Genomic DNA, 19,323 nt, shown 5'->3' on the forward strand with positions numbered 1-19,323 from the left:
TGGTATGGCAAGTGCACCGCCCACAACCGCAAGGCTCTCCAGAGGGTGATTCGGTCTGCCCAACGCATCACCGGGGGCACACTGTCTGCCCACCAGGACATCTACAGCACCCGGTATCAAAGGAAGGCCAAAAAGATCATCAAGGACATCAATGACCCGAGCCAAGGCCAGAAGGCGAAGTCAGTAAATGTGCATCAAAGCTGGGACCTAGAGACTGAAAAACAGCTTCTATCTTAAGGCCATCAGACTATTAAATAGCCATCACTAGCCCATTTGAGGCTGATGCCTGTATACATAGACTTGGAATCACTGGCCACTTTAATAATGGAACACTTGTCACTTTAATAATTTTTCAATCATGTTTAGATACTGCTTTTCTCATCTCATATATACATACTGTATTCCATTCTACTGTATGTTAGTCAATGCCACCTTGAAATTGTTCAATCTAATATTTATACATTTCTTAATTCCATTTTTTAAAAACTTTTACATTTCTGTGTATTGTTGTGAATCATTTTTAGATACCACTGTACTGTAAGATACAACGGCACAGTTGGAGCTAGGAACACAAGCACTTCGCTACAACCGCAATAACATCTGCTAAATATGTGTATATGACCAATAACATTTGAATTGATTTGAAAAGTAATGTTCACTAGATCGCTATCATGGTAACAACAGTAATACAAATAACAAAAAATGATTTAATGCTCCTATTAATAATAATAGTAATAACAATATTAATACTAATATTATAATGACAATAATCCATTTCAGAAAACTTTAAAATCCAATTGTTAATTAGTCCATTCGTATTGCACGATGTTCAGTACGTTTTCCATATTGGACATGCTGCACCGTAGTATACAATTTCCTGTACATTGTGTTGCAGTAAGATGGGGGTCTATTCTACTCAGGAGCACCTCTATTTTCCAAATCCAAAGTTTACAACTCAAGGAGCATCACCGCTCTTTCTGCTGCCCTTAACTAAAGACTGGCCTTTCAGCTTAAATCCAGTCAGTTTTTGATATTGGACATACATTCTGCACCGTACCACAGGGGTGCAACTTTCACTGGTGATGGGGGGGGGGACATGTCCCCCTTCACATTCTGAAATTGCATTTTTGTCTCCCTATTTTTATCATTGGAATGTGATGCAAAACAAGGCAAATATGTGCTTTAGGACCATGCGGACGCCTCCGAGTGGTCCAGTAGGCTATTTGGAGTGTTTATCCGACTGGATGAAAAAAAATATATATATAGATGTTATGCCCCCACCCTTCTAAAACCAAAGTTGCGCCCCTTCCCTGTACATCGTGTCGCAGTAAAAGGGGTGTCCATTTTAATCAGGAGCACCTCTAGTTTCCAAATCCACAGTATACAACCCAAGGAGCATCGCTACTCATTCTGCTGCCCTTAAAGGCTAATCAGCTAAATGGTCAACAATATTTTTTGTTTGTGTACTCCTATAATTTATTGCACCATACTCAATATGTATGTCCAATATGAAAAATAAATAAAAATGAATGACATATCTTATAGAAATACTTGTAATTATTATGTGTTTATTAACTAGTATAAAATCGTTCGATAGTTCCTTCATTGCCCTAATTATTATTTTACAACGTATAGAGGACAGCACTTTTATTCTGAAGGATTCCAAAAATTCGTGACCTGGAAGTACTTAACAGCAGTGCATCGTTGGATACTTTCAAAGGTAAGCAACGGTTGTAGCTCGTTATAAGTATACATTTGTACATTTATTTTTACCTCGGCTTTTCATGTTCATACCCAAATGATTTAAAAAAACACTTTCATGAACACCTAAGACAACATTATCATACTATTTTAGCATGGTCTCGGAAAATGTCTGCTATCTTATTTTTTCCCCCCTCGCGTTTGTTTTGTCTGCAATTGCTTGACTAAAGTTTTAGCTACTTTGCTTGTTATATACCGAGTTTCTGGTTAGTTGTCATTGCCCTTTTCTTTACTGTTCTGTAAAACATATAGTGAATGTTTGTTAGGTAACTGAATATCTGATTTGTTGTACCTCTCTTGCCCTCATAATTCCGCGATGGCAAAGCCCGCCAGCCTTCCCAGCTAGCACGCTAAATCATAATTAAGTTCCCCAATAATTTGAGCCACGGCGCATTTTTATTAAATTAGTTATAGCTGGGTAGTTATTGAAACAAATACCCAAAGGTTAATTTGCTAGCTATTAGTTTCCAATTAACATTACGGGTGGGTTCGTAAATTAACTCTGGCTATAAAGTCTGAGTGCCATAGCGCAGAATACTTGATGAATTTATGAACGGCCAGAGCGCACTCCAGATTGAATTTACGAACACACTGGACTGTGTGGACCTCAGTTCGTCGTTCAATCACCCACGTGGGTATGTGATCCTTAACACCAATGAGGAGATGGGAGAGGCGGGACTTGCAACGCTTTACGCGTCACAATAGAACCAAGTTCTGTTTTAGCGCCTGGCTACACAGATGCGCGTGAGCAGTGTAGGTGCAATCAACAAGGCAGGTTTTGTCGCACCTGGACTATTGTTCAGTCATGTTATCAGGTGCCACAAAAAGGGACTAAGGAAAATTGCATTTGGCTCAGAACAGTTGGATGTACACAGAGAGCTACTATTAATGTCAATCTCTCCTGGCTCAAAGTGGAGGAGGTTGAATGCACAGAGCTGTCTGTTTGAACTACTGGCGTACAGCTCTGACACCCATGCTACAATAGGTCTTTTCACAGTCTGCAAGTCCAGAACAGACTATGGGAGGTGCACAGTACTACACAGATCCATGACTACATGGAATTATATCCCACATCAAGTAACTGATGCAGTAAAATTTGATTAAAATGACCAGATAAAAATACACCTTATGGAACAGCAGGGACTGTGAAGCAACACAAACATGGGCACAGACACATGCATTCACACACACAATAACATACACACGTACACATGGATTTTGTACTGCAGATCTGTGGTAGTGGTGAAGTAGGGGCCTGGGCACACAGTGTGTTGTGAAATCTGTTAATGTATTGTAATGTTTTTAAAATTGTATAAACTGCCTTAATTTAGCTGGAACCTTGGAAGAGTAGCTGCAGCAGCTAATGGGGATCCATAAATACAAATGATTGAATAACATGTATGTGTAAATGTATTTTGCAACGCTCGCGCACGTGACGTGGCCAGTGTGGTAAGCATGTAAGAGTAAAATAAGACCAGGCTGCAGATATGAATGTATTCCCGTATATGATTCCTATATTTTGGTTACAGCTAAACTTTTTTGTTTTGCTGGGTGGATTCAGGTGTCAAAATGGAGTTCGATAACGTTATGTTGGATATAGAGCAGGTTGTTCTGGGGGAAGAGGTGATGACCAGTACCACAGCATCCATCATCAAACCACAGACTGTCCCTGCTCTCCAACCCTGTAAGCACTCATTTTATTATTTCAGATCGTTGTTCATATGTATGAATTTCAGGTGCAGTATTGGTGCGGCAGGTAGCCTAGTGGTTAGAGCGTTGGGCCAGTAATTGGTAAGGTTGCTAGATCGAATCCCCGAGCTGACAAGGTAAAAATCAAGGCAGTTAACCCACTGTTCCTAGGCCGTCATTGTAAATAATAATTTGTTCTTAACTGACTTGCCTAGTTAATAAAGATTAAATAAGTAAATCTCCTCTTATTGCAGATCAGCATGACAGCGTACAGTGCTTTCAGTGCTTCATTACATTCTGTAATGCCAAGTCCAAGGAGAGACACATGAGGAAGAGCCATCGTGAGGAATACAAGCAGTCGCTCCAGCAGGTATGGAACGGAGAAAATAAATGCAAGAGTAGGGTGAAGTTGCCCCTAGATGCTGGTTTTGGGTGAGTTTAGCGTTTTCCTCAGTAGTGATTAAGTTTAAGATTTTGGGGGTAGGGGGAGCTGATTCTACAACTGTACGATGTACCTAGGGGAAACTTCACCCCGTAGCTGCAAAGCACACAGCAAAATGCTGTAGGCCTATATGCACAGCATAACTAAGACACTGTTAATTATTTGCTGTTTTATGTTATTCTGCAGACAGATACGCTGTTCACCTGTTATGTGTGCGATCGTACCTTCTCCTCCTCTGAGGAGCTGACGCAGCACCAGGCGTCACACAGCCTGGAAGACAAGCCCTTCTGCTGCACCCACTGCCAGGGAAGCTTCCGGACTTTCTCTCAGGTGAGAGTGGTCTTTCAATGGAAGGTGTAAAGTTTTAGTCTGTAATGACTTTTAGTTAAGTGTAAGTGCCCCAGTAATCTCATTTAACCCAGAACTAAAATCTTGCGTAATTTAAGTAATTTCAATGGGGCTTTATCCAATCTGATTTTTTTGAATGCAATTTCAAACCAAAATAATTTATCAAATTCTGCATTTCCTGCACTTTTGTTATCATTTACGCATTGCCACGCAGGGTTGCATGATATTGGCAAAAAATCTAGGCCTAGTTAATTGGTGAACTGTTGGAATCATGGAAATATAATGAGTATAGTGAGCACCACCTTGAATACATAGTTTGACATGGCAACAAATGAATAAGTCGGGGAGTTATTATTGACAGGGTAGGGACTAAAGTGTTGCTTAGTTTTTCCATGGGACCCTAATTAGATGGTACATTACAGGTTTTCTTACCTCATGTAGTTAGCTAGCTAACATATTCATGCTTCACCAATATAATTCCTATCTGATTTAAAAGATACTGTTGGAAAAACAACATATCTTGGCATACACCAGCACTGGTACTAACTAGGCTATATTAGCTAGTTACGTTTGCTCTGACTCTTAGTACATTTAGCCAGCTAACTAGCGATTAACATTAGCGGCTAGTGATTTATTTACAACTTGCTAAGACAAACTACCAGACAGTAGTTTGCAGAAAGTAAGATACACACACACAAACCAATAGTGTAATTATAGAACGCTTGTGGAAAGCACCATTGTTCTCACCAACATATTTTTGCATCTATCTGACCATGCAGGCGTCAGAGTGAACAGCAAGAAAGTACTCATGACTCCATGGTGGAGCAACTGCTCTCTCATTGAGTGATTGGGCGGGGCTAGGTGTGTGAAGCGGCATGCAGCAGGAGGAGTGGGAGAAAGGCAACTCAAGTAGCAAATGGAGTAAACTACAATAACGGACATCATACATTCCGGAGTTGCGTATCACATTTAAAAACCAAGCATGGAAATACCATTTATAGAAGGTCAAGTAAATCTCTGTAGTGCATCTACCTTCTGTTGTCCATTGGTGCCTCTGTCTCCATGTTTGTTTCCTCAAGGTGGCCTGAGCCCAGGATTTCTGTTAGCCAGTAATAGCCAACTTTTGGCTGCGTAAAAAAAAAAGCAGATAAGTAAATTTCCCGGTCAATTGTCCGAAAAAATAAATAAATCCATTGCTAAATGATGCATTTTAGCCTATTCATTGATTGAAATACCAGTTGATGTAGTGTGAGAGCTCAAACAACTTTGTTGCTGTTGGATTGAAACGTGCTTTAATATGCCCAATCATTGTGCAACAATTCTAAAGGTAAAAAAAATCCAACAACAAAAACAATGGCCACGATTAAACATGTATTTATTTTATTTCTCAAATGGTAATTGAAGCATGCTTCTCATTCACCATTCAAGTGCATAGACACCTAGTTAGGCTTCAGTGCACCACACACCACTTTGCAATGGGCTGGAGGCAGTATGCATTTTAAAAAGATATACTTAATTGTGTGAAACCTGAACATTTTACTACATATTATGAGGCATGTCTTACCTTGCTTCAATGTAGCCAAGCCAAAATCCAATAAAACGTGCGGACAATTATTTTATAGTCCTCCACATTGTAGCCTTTTTCTCTCATGTTCTACTGGTTTTCAAATAAACGTTCTTTCATTGTTCAGTATCCAAAGTCACAATCCTATTCATATTAGCTACTCATGCTAGTTGTTGCGTATTTAGATCTTCTCTCTTTCTAAATTTCGAACAGATATTTTCATCTCTGTCGCATGATGGGCATAGCCCATCTGTAAATAGCCCGTCCAATTACCTCATCCCCATACTGTATTTATTTATCTTGCTCCTTTGCACCCCAGTATCTCTATAAGGCACATTCATCTTCTGCACATCTATCACTCCAGTGTTTAATTGGTATATTGTAAATACTTGTAAGATAGCCATGGCCTACTATTCCTAGTTTTCATAGTCATATTTTTTGTCTAGAAGTATAACTCAATCATTGTTTAGAGTAGGCCTAGACTATAGGCCAGTGGTTCTCAGCTGGTTTTGCCTCGGGACCCAAATTGAACCAGGTAGTCTGCCACGACCGAATATTTGCTTTGCGAAAAAGAATCGCCAATATAGAATCTGGAAAACTATTTTTAATTCTGTATTGATAGTAAATGTAGCAATTTTATGACAGGAGAACAACATTCCCACCATTTTCAAGAATACAATTTTGACAATATTATTGATGAAGAATGTTGTTAAACTCACTGGCTTGAGACCACAAAAATATTGCTGCTAATAACTCTATACTGAAAATACTGTGATTGTGACCCTTTATATGACTGGAGACATGAGCAGAATCTTCTTTAATATGACACAAATTACAGGGTAACCTTCTCTGCTGACACTAACAAACAGATCAATAAAAACAACATTGTCCAAGTCATATATTAGGCCTATGAAAAGGAGAGACACAAATACAATTTGACATCCATCTAACCTGAAGGAGAAATTATTGTATTAAACAAGAAGTTGCACTAACCCAATGATAAAGACAGTAAATATGGACACTTACTGAGGACATGGCCAATATTCTTTGCTGGTGCCAATAAGATAGGCTACTCTTTGCTTAATTAAGTTTAACATTTTCATAACTAAAAGACAGATTGGAGACTTTTAATTGTCTTCTCTTTACAGCAATAGCCATTTGTTTTCCAAACAGTTTTTCTGCAATTGTATTTTTAAATATTATGGTATGCCTGGCTGGGTCTCTATGCTTTTCACTGACAGTCTCAACTTGTCAATCACCCAAATTGCGGGCCCTTCCGACTGTAGGCTATGTCATTTTAAACAATCAACAGCTTTTGATTTTTAAATAAGTTAATGATCCTCTATGGCAAAATCATGCTTTCTGGTGTAGTAGCCTATTTTGAATCATTGAATGTATTTCTGTATAGCCAGTATGCTAATTAGGATGTATCATTTTGGAAATTCAATTAACTTTTGGTAAAGCTCAGCTTCCCCGAGCCTTATGGATGCGCCGTCTATGTATTCTAATATCTTCAGATTGCTCATGGGAGTTCGGTAAGAATGAGGCACCCCGTTGCATGTTCTGTTAAGATGAATTACCATAAACTAAATGTGTTTTCTGTCATTCTAAGAATCGTAGGTGGAAGCCCTAATCATATTACCCAACCAATGCATATGGGTCCGGTACCTTTTTTAAATGTCGGGTAAATTAAAATGCTGCCAGGCGAATGTCTGGCGCTACATGTTCATAACGGAAACCCTGCCTGAACCTCTTTGTAATTTTTTGTCTCTTGATGTCACTCACAGTTGACAGTCCACCGGCGACAGCTGTGCAAGGAGCGTCAGTGTGCGTGCAAGAACTGTGGCATGGTATTGCGTGGCCCAAACCAGTTACACACCCACTGCCTCACCCAGCACCCCCAGCTGATGGAAGAGGAGGATGATGACACCAAGACTCATCGTTGTGGCAAGTGCGGCCGCAGGTTTGAGATGGAGGTGGAGCTTGTGCTGCACCAGGAGAACTTTGTGGGTCATCGGCATTGCGACGCAAAAGTCCCAGACAAAAAACGCGGACGCCCTCCCAAGAAAGTGTCTGTGGCTGAGCCAAAGTCTGCTGAGCGAGAGGCAGCTAATGGAGAGAAGAGTGGGAAAGCTGACGATGGGGGAGAGGAGCTTGTGGCAAAAGGAGGGAAACGACCAGGTCTACCCCATAAGGAGGAGCTCCAAATTCCCTGTCCTGTAGCTGAGTGTGACCTCATGTTCTCCTCTGTTGCCCTTCTCCGGGCCCACAAGAAGGAGAAGCACAGGCGGCCACCTCTCAAGACTCACCCCTGCTCTGAGTGTGAAGAGAGCTATATTCGACCGGAGCAGCTCAAAGCCCACATGGCCATGGCTCACGGCTACGGCCAACACAACTGCCCCACCTGCGGCAAGACCTTTGGCCGGGAGAGCAACCTAAAGGCACACCAGAAGACCCACACTGAGGGAGAAGAGGCAACAGACAAAGAAAATAGATAATCTGGGGAAAGGGGAATGTCATCATGGACAATTTATGTAATGGTTATAGGTGCATTATGCAGAAATTGCTTACCATTTTCTGGTTGCTAAAATTCTAATAGTTTGCCTAATTTTAGTTTGTGACAAAACAAGCAATGTATAGCATAGATAATCATTCTACCATTTAAACCACTGTGAAATATATTGTCAGCTGTTTGAAACTGGTGTACAAACCCAAAAGTAAAAGCCACAAAATGAAACTTAATGGAGTCATAGAAATAGCGCACATAGAACATATCTACTGCTTCTTAGACTTGCTTTCGATGAGTTGCTTGCTTTCTATAACTCATATTTCTATGTGGATTTGGTCGGGTTACCTAAAAAGTTACATGCTGCAGCTTTTAAGGGTTTGGAAAACATAATTTGGTTAAAACAGGCATTGATGTGGGTGGGTTTTTTATGTTCAAGATGGGTGTTTGGAGTATGTGACATACCATTATGGATAAGCACTCGGTTGGATCATTAGCTTGTTCCTGGTTGCTCCCACGGATTATTTTGAAATGCTTTTAGAAACCTCTAATGATGTGTACATGATCGTGAATTTCAACTGCCAGCTCCCTTCCAGGGTAGGAATCTATTTCCATATTACCTCAAATGTGAGCAGATTTAGTAACTTATCATATTGATTTTAGTAGGAAATCAATGGGTTTTATGGTTTGCATTTTAGTCATTTAGCAGATGCGCTTATCCAGAGCAACTTACAGGAGCAATTAGGGTTAAGTTCTTTGCTCAAGGGCACATCAACAGATTTGTCAGCTCGGGATTCGACCTTTCAGTTACTGGCCCATCGCTCTTAATCGCTGGGCAACCTACCGCCTTCAACATTCCACTCATCATTTAGTTTACGTTCCTGTCAAGGCATCTTCTGATCATGTAAATGTATATATATATTGGTCCGGAGAATATATGGTTCTGTGAAGGATGTCGTTGTTGTGATATGATCTTGTACTTTTTTCATCCATAATTAAAGAGTAAGGAGTGATTTTTAAATTGCAGTCTGTAATTTATGTGAATTTGAGGTTATGGGAAACTAGTGTGTGAACCTGAAATTAATGGAAAAGATGAGTACTGAGTAAGATTGTATGGTGCCTGTCTTTTCCATTTATTGTGGCTGTGGCAGAAGGAGCTAGTGAGGATGGAGAATGAGGAGGGAATCAAAAGGCAGAAAAAGGAAAAGATCAAGGGTGAATGAAGGTTAAAAAAAAAGAAGCCTAAAATAAGGCAACTGCTTGTAGTTGAGAATGGGAAAGAGGAGAATAACACCTGGAACCAGCTAAGGAGTGAGCTAGAGATTAACCTGGCTAAGAGGAGTGGGGGAGAAAAGGAGATGAGCTAAGGAGGGATGGGTCCAGGTCAAAACCATTCTGGAGAAGAGCAGCAGAGAAACAGGAAAGAGGGATGGTGCTGTGGAGGAGGAAAAGAGTAGATAGGTTTACGAGGGATTGGTCGAGAAGCAGTAGAAACAGGATATATAAGGGTGGTGCTGTTGAAGGAGATGGATGCTCTGAGAGTCACCATATAAAAATACTGGCAGGTGTTGAGCCAAATGTAAATGAGTATCATGGAGAAGGAATGCAGAGAGAGATGGAATGACATCGATTTTGAGGGGTATTTTATATTGCTGTGATCAACACTTAAGATCCTCATTACAAATAAGAATCTGTGTGGTTACCTGCACAACAATATATACATATTATGGTAAAAAGGAGAGGAACAAGTGGGCAGAAGGAATAAAAAGGTTAAAAGTTGCGAACATTTACTGCAAGTGGACTGAATACTGAATAATAATGTATTTTACTATACATGTATGTTTATGTTATTTTATTTCCTTTTAATACTTTTTTACTTAATGGAAATATAAAACACGAATAAAACAAAATGTATATGTACTCCACATTCATAAACACTCAAAAAGAATGCGGAGAATTCTGAAACGCAACAAACTCGTTTTCCCATGATGCAACGGTATTTCCTTCCTATCTCGCGCCTTTCCATCTTGTTTCACCAGAAGCGCTACAGACACAGCGCACCACCACCGTTGTTGTTATAGTAGTGAATAATGGCGGCAGCGGGAGGGGGATTATCATCTCCCGCTAATGGCGCTTGTTCCAGCACGCCGGCCGTAGCCCGGGCCCGTTTCCCGGGCCGGCCATGGACATCTCGTATTCGTCTACGATCGGAGAAACGTCCGCAGCGGGGAAGGTTGGGCTCGGAAAGTGGAGGGATAGTCACTGGAGGCCGGAGGCCCATCAACATTGGACTAACGTTGAGCGAGGACCCGTCACTGCTGCGTTTACTCGGGATTGCTGATAAACATAGGCGCCAGAGAGACGCGGGTTTCTACTCAAGCGGGAGTGGAGAGGTGAGTTTCCAAGCCGTGCAACAGACCCAATTAACACGTGTATGTTCCACAGCCTTCGCGGTGTAATATAGATTATATTGAGAATCAAGTGTCTGACAACGTTCGTTACCTGGCTACAGTAGGTATCCAGCTATACAATTGTTCAAACTTGAATTCTTGCTGAACCAGAATCTGGGTTTACAGGTGACGTTCTAGCCGTATTCAACGCCTCTTTATAAATCCAGATTGTGGTTCAGATGTTTGCTAGTTACTGTACCAATCCACTGTACTCGGAGAAAAGTACACGTTAGTAGCTAACAGTGAAAACATCTCCTGACAGCCTCTTAGACTGACATTAACGTTACCAGGATCTTTGATAATCTCTGATTTTAGGCGGTGAAATTGGCGGTAGCCAACATTACTATGTCTGGATACAAGTTTTTCTGCCAATTTAACTAACTATACTAAAACAATGTATTTAGCAAGTGATGCTATCTAGTTAGCAACTTTTGCAACAGTCACATTTTCACACATCCACCATCACTCTACGTAGTATCAACACATAACATCTTTGGTATCGACGTAGCCCATGTTCAGTCAGATTATGCCAGATCAGTCAGATCTGTCATTTGGTCCACTCCCGACAGCCCCCATCGTTCGTGAAAGATGTCTGGCCTGTGGAACAGAAACGATTTTGAGACATTCCACTGCATGCTTTAAGTTGGCTACACCAAAAGCTTGGCCCGTGTGTCATTTAAACTACGAGCAGTTTGTTCTAGCTTATATTTAACTTAACTTCTCACACCATAGCCTACTAGTATTGACAGTTATCTTTAATGTGAGCTTGTCTTCGCATTCTCAATCGAATTGGCGCTCATGCCATGCTCACAACAACTAGGCTAATTGCTGCGTGACATGCCCCATTCGGCAAGCAATGTAGAACTAGTCTACTGAGACCAGTGGTCACCAACCATTTCTGAGTGAAGATCACTTTTGAGTCAAAATGCAAGCCAAGATCTACCAATCAGAATACATTTTTTACATGACTTAAAAAACGTAAGCCTATGCAACATTAACGTATTAAAAGCATTACTCTAGAAATGAGGTTTGTGAATCTAATAGGAACCATTATGATGTGTTGCTAATATGACTAGGATTGTGCCTTTGGATTTCTGGACAATGAAAGAGTTGATATGAAAATAGAACAGGAGAGAAATGCTGGTTAATTGCATGAAGAAGTCTTCATAAAATGCCTCCACGTTTCTGCTGATGTATTTTTGCAAGGCAACTTTGAAGCAAGGTAAAACGGGCCTCATTATTCAAATCAAGTCAAATGTTATTTGTCACATGTAAGGTCTACAGCAGGTGTACATTTCACCTTTCAGTGAAATGCTTACTTACAAGCCCTTAACCAACAATGCAGTTTTAAGGAAATCTCTAAAAAAGCAAGAGATAGAATAACAAACAATTAAAGAGCAGCAGTAAATAACAATAGCGGGGCAATATACAGGGGATACCGGTACAGAGTTTGTGTCAAAGTGCGGGGACACTGGTGTTGAGGTAAATATGTACATGTAGGTGGAGTGATTAAAGTGGCTATGCATAGATAATAACAGAGAGTAGCAGCCGTATGGGGTTGGGTTGGGGGGGGCGGCAATGCAAATAGTCTGGGTAGCCATTTTATTAGCTGTTCAGGACTGTTATGGCTTGGGGGTAGAAGTTGTTTAGAAGCCTCTTGGACCTAGACCTGGTGCTCCGGTACCGCTTGCCGTGCGATAGCAGAGAGAACAGTCTATGACTAGAGTGGCTGGAGTCTTTAATTTTTTTTAGGGCCTTCCTCTGACACCACCTGGTATAGAGGTCCTGGATGGCAGGAGTCTTGGCCCCGGTGATGTACTGGGCCTTACGCACTACCCTCTGTAGTGTCTTGCGGTCGGAGGCCGAGCTGTTGCCATGCCAGGCAATGATGCAACCAGTCAGGGGTGCTCTCAATGGTGCAGCTGTAAAACCTTTTTAGGATCTGAGGACCCATGCTAAATATTTTCAGTCTCTTGAGGGGCAATAGGTTTTGTCGTGCTATCTTCACAACTGTCTTGGTGTGCTTGGACCATGTTAGTTTGTTGGTGAACGTGGCGGATGTGTTGTTACCTACCCTTACCACCTTGGGGCGGCCCGTCAGGAAGTCCAGGATCCAGTTGCAGAGGGAGGTGTTTAGTCCCAGGGTCCTTAGCTTAGTGATGAGCTTTGAGAGCACTATGGTGTTGAAGGCTGAGCTGTAGTCAATGAATAGCATTCTCACATAGGTGTTCCTTTTGTCCAGGTGTGAAATGACAGTGTGGAGTGCAATAGAGATTGCATCATCTGTGGATCTGAAGGTGCGTGGGTTATGCGAATTGGAGTGGGTCGAAGTCAAGTAAAACATTTAGGATTAAAAAAATGATACTGGCTCAAGCTCACATTGCAAAGTGGTAAGTGTCGTGCTTATAGTCAGGCTATAGTATTGACAGTTCTCTTTTTTTTTGTGAGCTTGTCATCGTATCGTCAATCAAATTGGCGCCCATGCCATTCTCACAACTAAGCTAATATCTGCTTGACATGCCCAATTCTGCAAGGAATTTAGAACTAGTCTATTGAGACCCGTGGTCACCAACCATTTCTGAGTGAAGATCACTTTGAGTCAAAATGCAAGCCAAGATCTACCGATCGGAATACTTTTTTTATTTTTTACATTACTTAAAAAACGTACGCCTATGCAATTATAACGTATTATAAACAGTACTATAGAAATTAAGTTTGTGCAGTAGGCTATAGGCCCAATTAGGGATGCACATTTTGGCAAATTTTGCTGCCGACTAACTGACCCTCATTTACCTGTCAACAAACAGTTAAATTGTTTCCAAACAGTAAAATGAAGTGTCCAACAGAAAATACTATTCAAGATCTGTATATAATGGCGAGATGCTTATGTTTCCGTCCTAACAATTGGAGTCAGCCCAATGCGGGAAGGCAAGCGACAAGTTTAGACCCAAAATAAGCCCATATTAACATATTGGTCTTATTTTGGACATATTTTTGCGAAAGTGAAACCTCTCACTTTGCCACTTCCACACTGAATACTGTGCATGCATACAAGGACTGGAACTTTTTCAGGAAGAGCTTAATGGAAACATGCAACAATAGTAAACTTATCATCCTACAGTTCAAAAGGCTATAGTCTATTATTGAACATGCAACTCCTGTAATGAAGTGGCTAATAAAACGTCATTTGCCAAAATGCAATTAGCGGAGAACACCATTCTAAACCTAATGCGAACAGTTGTGACAGAGATAAAAATCTCCTTTAGAACGTAGAAAGATGGTGAATCTAATAGCAACAATTATGATGTGTTGCTCCTATGACTAGGATTTTGCCTGTGGATTCCTGGACAATGAAAGAAAGTTGATATGAAAATAGAATAGGAGAGAAATGTTGGTTAATTGCATGAGGAAGTCTTCATAAAATTATTGCCTCCACGTTTCTACGGATGGATTTTCGCAAGGCAACTTTGAAGCAAGGTAAAATAGGCTTCATTATTTGAATTAAAGTAAAACGTTCAGGTTTTAAAGAGTTATACTACCTCAAGTTCACATTGCAAAGTGGTGGGTGACTGATAGTCAATGGTAGGCAGGCTATAGCCTATACGGGTGGTTCCCAACCCTTTTCGGGTATTGTACCACCAACTGAATTTCGCTCTGCCCGGAGTACCCCTGAAGTACCCCTTGTGCATTTTACCAGTAGGCCTATGGTCTCATGAGTCTTCTCACGTCCCCCCTGTGGATAGGCCAAGTACCCCTAGGGGTCCTAGTACCCATGGTTTGGAACAACTGGCCTATACACCTGAATGGCGAATGGGAGGCAAACCGGTAGTAGATCAGTTGTTGTAATACTTGTGTTGTATTACTTGTGAACAGCTGAGTGAGCATTCATTTGAATATTTTACTGGGCTGATGGTGCCTTCATCTGATGGTCAGTCTCAGTCTCCTCCTGCTCTCTCCCTCCGCTAAGGTTCACCTTTCAATGTCCCGCTACTCTCCCTTTCCTCCACTGACCGAAAAGGGACACTGTCTTCCAGCTGATGGCACACTTGAGTCGCACCGCATTATTTCTTCCTCATACAGAAATTCATGTTGCTACTCCTATGAACAGAGAAAGTTATATATTTCTACATATAAAAAAAAAAAGACCTAAGACGCTAATAATGATGCAAGCCTATCAATACACTTTCCTACTCATTCATTACAGCTGCAGTATTGGTTGCAGTGGAAGTAGGAAGAATGCACATTTTAATAGCATATAAAAGGGTTGACAGTGCTAAGTAAGAACTTAAACTCATAAAAACAGCAGCTCTTTTCTGTGTTCATTGACAGTCTCTCGGTTCATGGTTTTAAAAGTTTTGAAATCTCACAGTATCAACTTTGTGCTAGCTTTCTTTTACGGCTGCTATGTTACTGCAGACATGGTAGTCTAAGCCATCCGATTGGCCAGCGTTAGGCCTATTGTGCACTTGATTTGTTCTCTAGGCCCGCCGGGAAGGCCAAATTTGTTACTTCAGACACGTGAAATGGTTCAAAATGGGAACACTGAGCCTTTCCGGTGTGCAGTACAGCAGTGGCATGGTTTCTCTGACAGGGATTTATTCATTCTGATTAATTTACATTTTAGTCATTTAGCAGACTCTCTTATCCAGAGCGACTTAAAGGAGCAATTAGGGTTAAGTCGACATATTTCACTTAGCCAGCTCTGAAATTCGAACCAGCAACCTTTCGGTTATTGGTGCAATGCTCTTACCCGCTAGGCTACCTGCCACCCCTGAATTAGAGGTTGACCGATTTATGATTTTTCAACGCCGATACCGATTATCGGAGGACCAAAAAAAGCCGATACAGATTAATCGGACAATTTTTATGTATATATAATAATTACAATTACAACAATACTGAATGAACACTTTTATTTTAACTTAATGTAATACATCAATAAAATCAATTTAGTCTCAAATAAATAATGAAACATGTTCAATTTGGTTTAAATAATGCAAAAACAAAGTGTTGGAGAAGAAAGTAAAAGTCCAATATGTGCTATGTAAGGAAGCTAACGTTTCAGTTCCTTGCTCAGAACATGAGAACATATGAAAGCTGGTGGTTCCTTTTAACATGAGTCTTCAATAGGGTGTAGTTCTTATAGGACTTTCTCTCTATACCATTTGTATTTCATAGACCTTTGACTATTGGATGTTCTTATAGGTAATTTAGTATTGCCAGCCTAATCTCGGGAGTTGATAGGCATGAAGTCATGAACATGGCTGTGCTTCAAGCATTGCGAAGAGCAGGAAAGTCCTGTTTGAATGAATGCTTACGAGCCTGCTGCTGCCTACCACCGCTCAGTCAGACTGCTCTATCAAATCATAGACTTAATTATAATATAATAACACACAGAAATACGAGCCTTAGGTCATTAATATGTTCAAATCTGTAAACTATCATTTCGAAAACAAAACGTTTATTTTTTCAGTGAAATACGGAACCGTTCCGTATTTTATCTAACGGATGGCATCCATAAGTCTAAATATTGCTGTTACATTGCACAACCTTCAATGTTATGTCATAATTACGTAGAATTCTGGCAAATTAATTTGCAACGAGCCAGGCGGCCCAAACTGTTGCATATACCCTGACTCTGCCTGTAATGAACGCAAGAGAAGTGACACAATTTCCCTAGTTTAATATTGCCTGCTAACATGAATTTCTTTGAACTAAATATGCAGGTTTAAATAAATATATTTCTGTGTATTGATTTTAAGAAAGGCATTGATGTTTATGGTTAGGTACGTTTATGGTTAGGTACATTCGTGCAACGATTGTGCTTTTCTTCCAAATGCTCTTTTGTCAAATCATCCCCCGTTTGGCGAAGGTTGCTGTTTTTGTTAGAAAGTCTTCACAAAGTTCGCAACGATCCAGGCGGCCCAAACTGCTGCATATACCCTGACTCTGTTGCACAGAACGCAAGAGAAGTGACACAATTTCCCTAGTTAAAAGAAATTCATGTTAGCAGGCAATATGAACTAAATATGCAGGTTTAAAAAAGATATACTTGTGTATTGATTTTAAGAAAGGCGTTGATGTTTATGGTTAGGTTCACATTACTGCAACGATAGTGCTTTTTTCGCGAACGCGCTTGTTAAATCACCCGGCACCGCATCAATTATATGCAACGCAGGACAAGCTGGATTAACTAGTAATATCATCAACCATGTGTAGTTAACTGGTGGTAATGTTAAGATTGATTGTTTTTTTATAAGATACGTTTAATGCTAGCTAGCACCTTACCTTGGCTTCTTGCTGCCCTTGTATATCAGGTAGTCAGCCTGTCACACAGTCTTCTTGTGGATTGCAATGTAATCGTCTGTGATCGGTGTCCCAAAATGCTGATTACCGATTGTTATGAAAACTTGAAATCGTCCATTCCGATTAATCGGTCGACCTCTACACTGAATGAGATTTACCATTAGCAGAATGTGAACATAGATGTGTGTATAAAATATGCCAAAACGCACCTGTGCACTCTCAGTGAAGTTTATATACTGGTTGGTAAATGTTTGCCTACATTAATTGATTTGTGTTAGATATGTTGCAACTTCTTCTTAAATGTGAATTATTTTTAGTCAAGCTTCAGTGAGATCTTTTACTTTAAAATGGCCTGCCTGGATTAATTGATATTTGTTACATTGTAAATATAGCAATTCACATGTTCGATTGATTGCTGAATGCTGACTATATTTATGTTCAGGAAATGTTATGTAGGCTATTCACTGATTCAGAGGTATAGTTAGAGGAAACTCACCTTTTTTACTATTTTCTACATTGCAGAATAATAGTGAAGACACAAAAACAATGAAATAACACATGGAATCATGTAGTAACCAAAAAAGTTTTAAAGAAATCAAAATATTTTATATTTGAAAATTCAAAGTAGCCACCCTTTGCCTTGACAGCTTTGCACACTCTTGGCATTCTCTCAACCAGCTTCACCAGGAATGCTTATCCGAAAGTCTTGAAGGAGTTCCCACTTTTGCTGAGCACTTGTTGGCTGCTTTCCCTTCACTGTGCGATCCAACTCATCCCAAACTATCTCAATTGGGTTGAGGTCGGATGACCGTGGAGGCCAGGTCATCTGATGCAGCGCTCCATCACTTTCCTCCTTGGTCAAATAGCCCTTACAAAGCCTGGAGGTGTGTTGGGTCATTGTCCGGTAAAAAACAAATGATAGTCCTACTAAGCGTAAACCAGGTGGGATGGTGTATTGCTGCAGAATGCTGCGGTAGCCATGCTGGTTAAGTGTGCCTTGGATTCTAAATAAATCACTGACAGTGTCACCAGCAAAGCACCATCACACCTCCCCCCTCCATGCTTCATGGTGGGAACCACACATGCGGAGATCATCCGTTCACCTTCTCTGCGTCTCACAAAGACACGGGGGTTAAAACCAAAAATCTCAATTTTGGACTCATCGGACCATAGGACAGATTTCCACAAGTCTAATCTCCATTGCTCTTGTTTCTTTGCCCAAGCAAGTCTCTTATTATTATTGGTGTCCTTTAGTAGTGGTTTCTTTGCAGCAATTTGACAATGAGGGCCTCATTCACGCAGTTGATATTGAGACGTGTCTGTTACTTGAACTCTGTGAAGCATTTATTTGGGCTGCGTTTCTGAGGTGCAGTGAATGCTAATGAACTTATCCTATGCAGCAGAGGTAACTCTGGGTCTTCCTTTCTTGTGGCGGTCTTCATGAGAGCCGGTTTCATTATAGTGCTTCATGGTTTTTGCAACTGCACTTGAAGAAACTTTCAAAGTTGTTGACATTTTCCGGATTGATTGACCTTCATGTCGTAAAGTAATGATAGACTATTGTTTCTCTTTGCTTATTTGAGCTGCTGTTGCCATAATATGGACTTGGTCTTTTACCAAATAGGTTTATCTATTGTATACCACCCCTATCTTGTCACAACACAACTGGTTGATTCAAATGCATTAAGAAGGAAAAAAATTCCACAAAATAACTTTGAACAAGACACATCTGTTAATTGAAATGCATTCCAGGTGACTACCTCATGAAGCTGGTTGAGAGAATTCCAAGTGTTTGCGAAGCTGTCATCAAGGCATAGGGTGGCTACTTTGAAGAATCTCAAATATATATTTAGATTTAAAAAAAAAAAGCTTTTTTGGTTACTACATGTTTCCATGTGTTATTTCATAGTTTTGATGTCTTCACTATTATTCTACAATGGGGAAAATAGTAAAATAAGAATAACCTTTGGTACTGTATCTTAGGGAAGTGCAAACCTACTAATGTGTTGAGTTTGAATATTAAACTAAATTGTCTGACGGAGAACCTTGAATCAGTAGTCTTTTGCATGCATACAAATTTTAATGTGAGTAAATTTTCAGTAATGAACTAGATGAGAAACTTCCAACCTAATTGATGGGTATTTTAATTTATTGTACAAAAACTAGTGTGCAAATGGATAACATCATTGCAGCACAATAGCCTATAGGAGGAGCCAAAATACGACAGAGGATTTTATCACATTTTAAAGTCAGCTAT

General features: G+C 40.3%; 2 protein-coding genes across 3 annotated transcripts in view; both read left to right on the forward strand.

Moving 5' to 3' along the window:
• The first annotated feature begins 1,635 nt into the window (after positions 1 to 1,635).
• LOC112264908 (oocyte zinc finger protein XlCOF28) lies at positions 1,636 to 9,336 on the forward strand. Its single transcript, XM_024441827.1, has 5 exons — positions 1,636 to 1,720; positions 3,323 to 3,445; positions 3,705 to 3,820; positions 4,079 to 4,222; positions 7,592 to 9,336. Exons 2-5 carry the CDS (start codon positions 3,331 to 3,333, stop codon positions 8,300 to 8,302), a joined length of 1,086 nt encoding a protein of 361 aa, XP_024297595.1. The 5' UTR covers positions 1,636 to 1,720; positions 3,323 to 3,330; the 3' UTR covers positions 8,303 to 9,336.
• Positions 9,337 to 10,333: 997 nt separating this feature from the next.
• Positions 10,334 to 19,323, forward strand: part of LOC112264909 (histone-lysine N-methyltransferase 2B) — a 72,004-nt gene continuing 63,014 nt past the window's right edge. Inside the window, exon 1 of one of the 2 annotated variants that reach the window (XM_024441828.2) lies at positions 10,334 to 10,703. In XM_024441828.2, coding sequence (XP_024297596.1) covers positions 10,401 to 10,703 — 303 coding nt within the window. In that variant the 5' untranslated portion in view covers positions 10,334 to 10,400. The remainder of the gene's footprint in view (positions 10,704 to 19,323) is intronic. The other variant, XM_024441829.2, reaches the window with a different exon arrangement.

The sequence above is a fragment of the Oncorhynchus tshawytscha genome, linkage group LG13, assembly GCF_018296145.1.
Source record: "Oncorhynchus tshawytscha isolate Ot180627B linkage group LG13, Otsh_v2.0, whole genome shotgun sequence".
Lineage (NCBI taxonomy): Eukaryota > Metazoa > Chordata > Actinopteri > Salmoniformes > Salmonidae > Oncorhynchus > Oncorhynchus tshawytscha.

What these genes read in the sequence shown, in the direction of transcription:
- LOC112264908 (XM_024441827.1), top strand. Translation starts at nt 3,331, where the DNA reads ATGGAGTTCGATAACGTTATGTTGGATATAGAGCAGGTTGTTCTGGGG. An exon ending in TGTCCCTGCTCTCCAACCCT is followed by an intron (nt 3,446 to 3,704) that starts GTAAGCACTCAT and finishes CTCTTATTGCAG; the next exon opens with ATCAGCATGACAGCGTACAG. An exon ending in ACAAGCAGTCGCTCCAGCAG is followed by an intron (nt 3,821 to 4,078) that starts GTATGGAACGGA and finishes GTTATTCTGCAG; the next exon opens with ACAGATACGCTGTTCACCTG.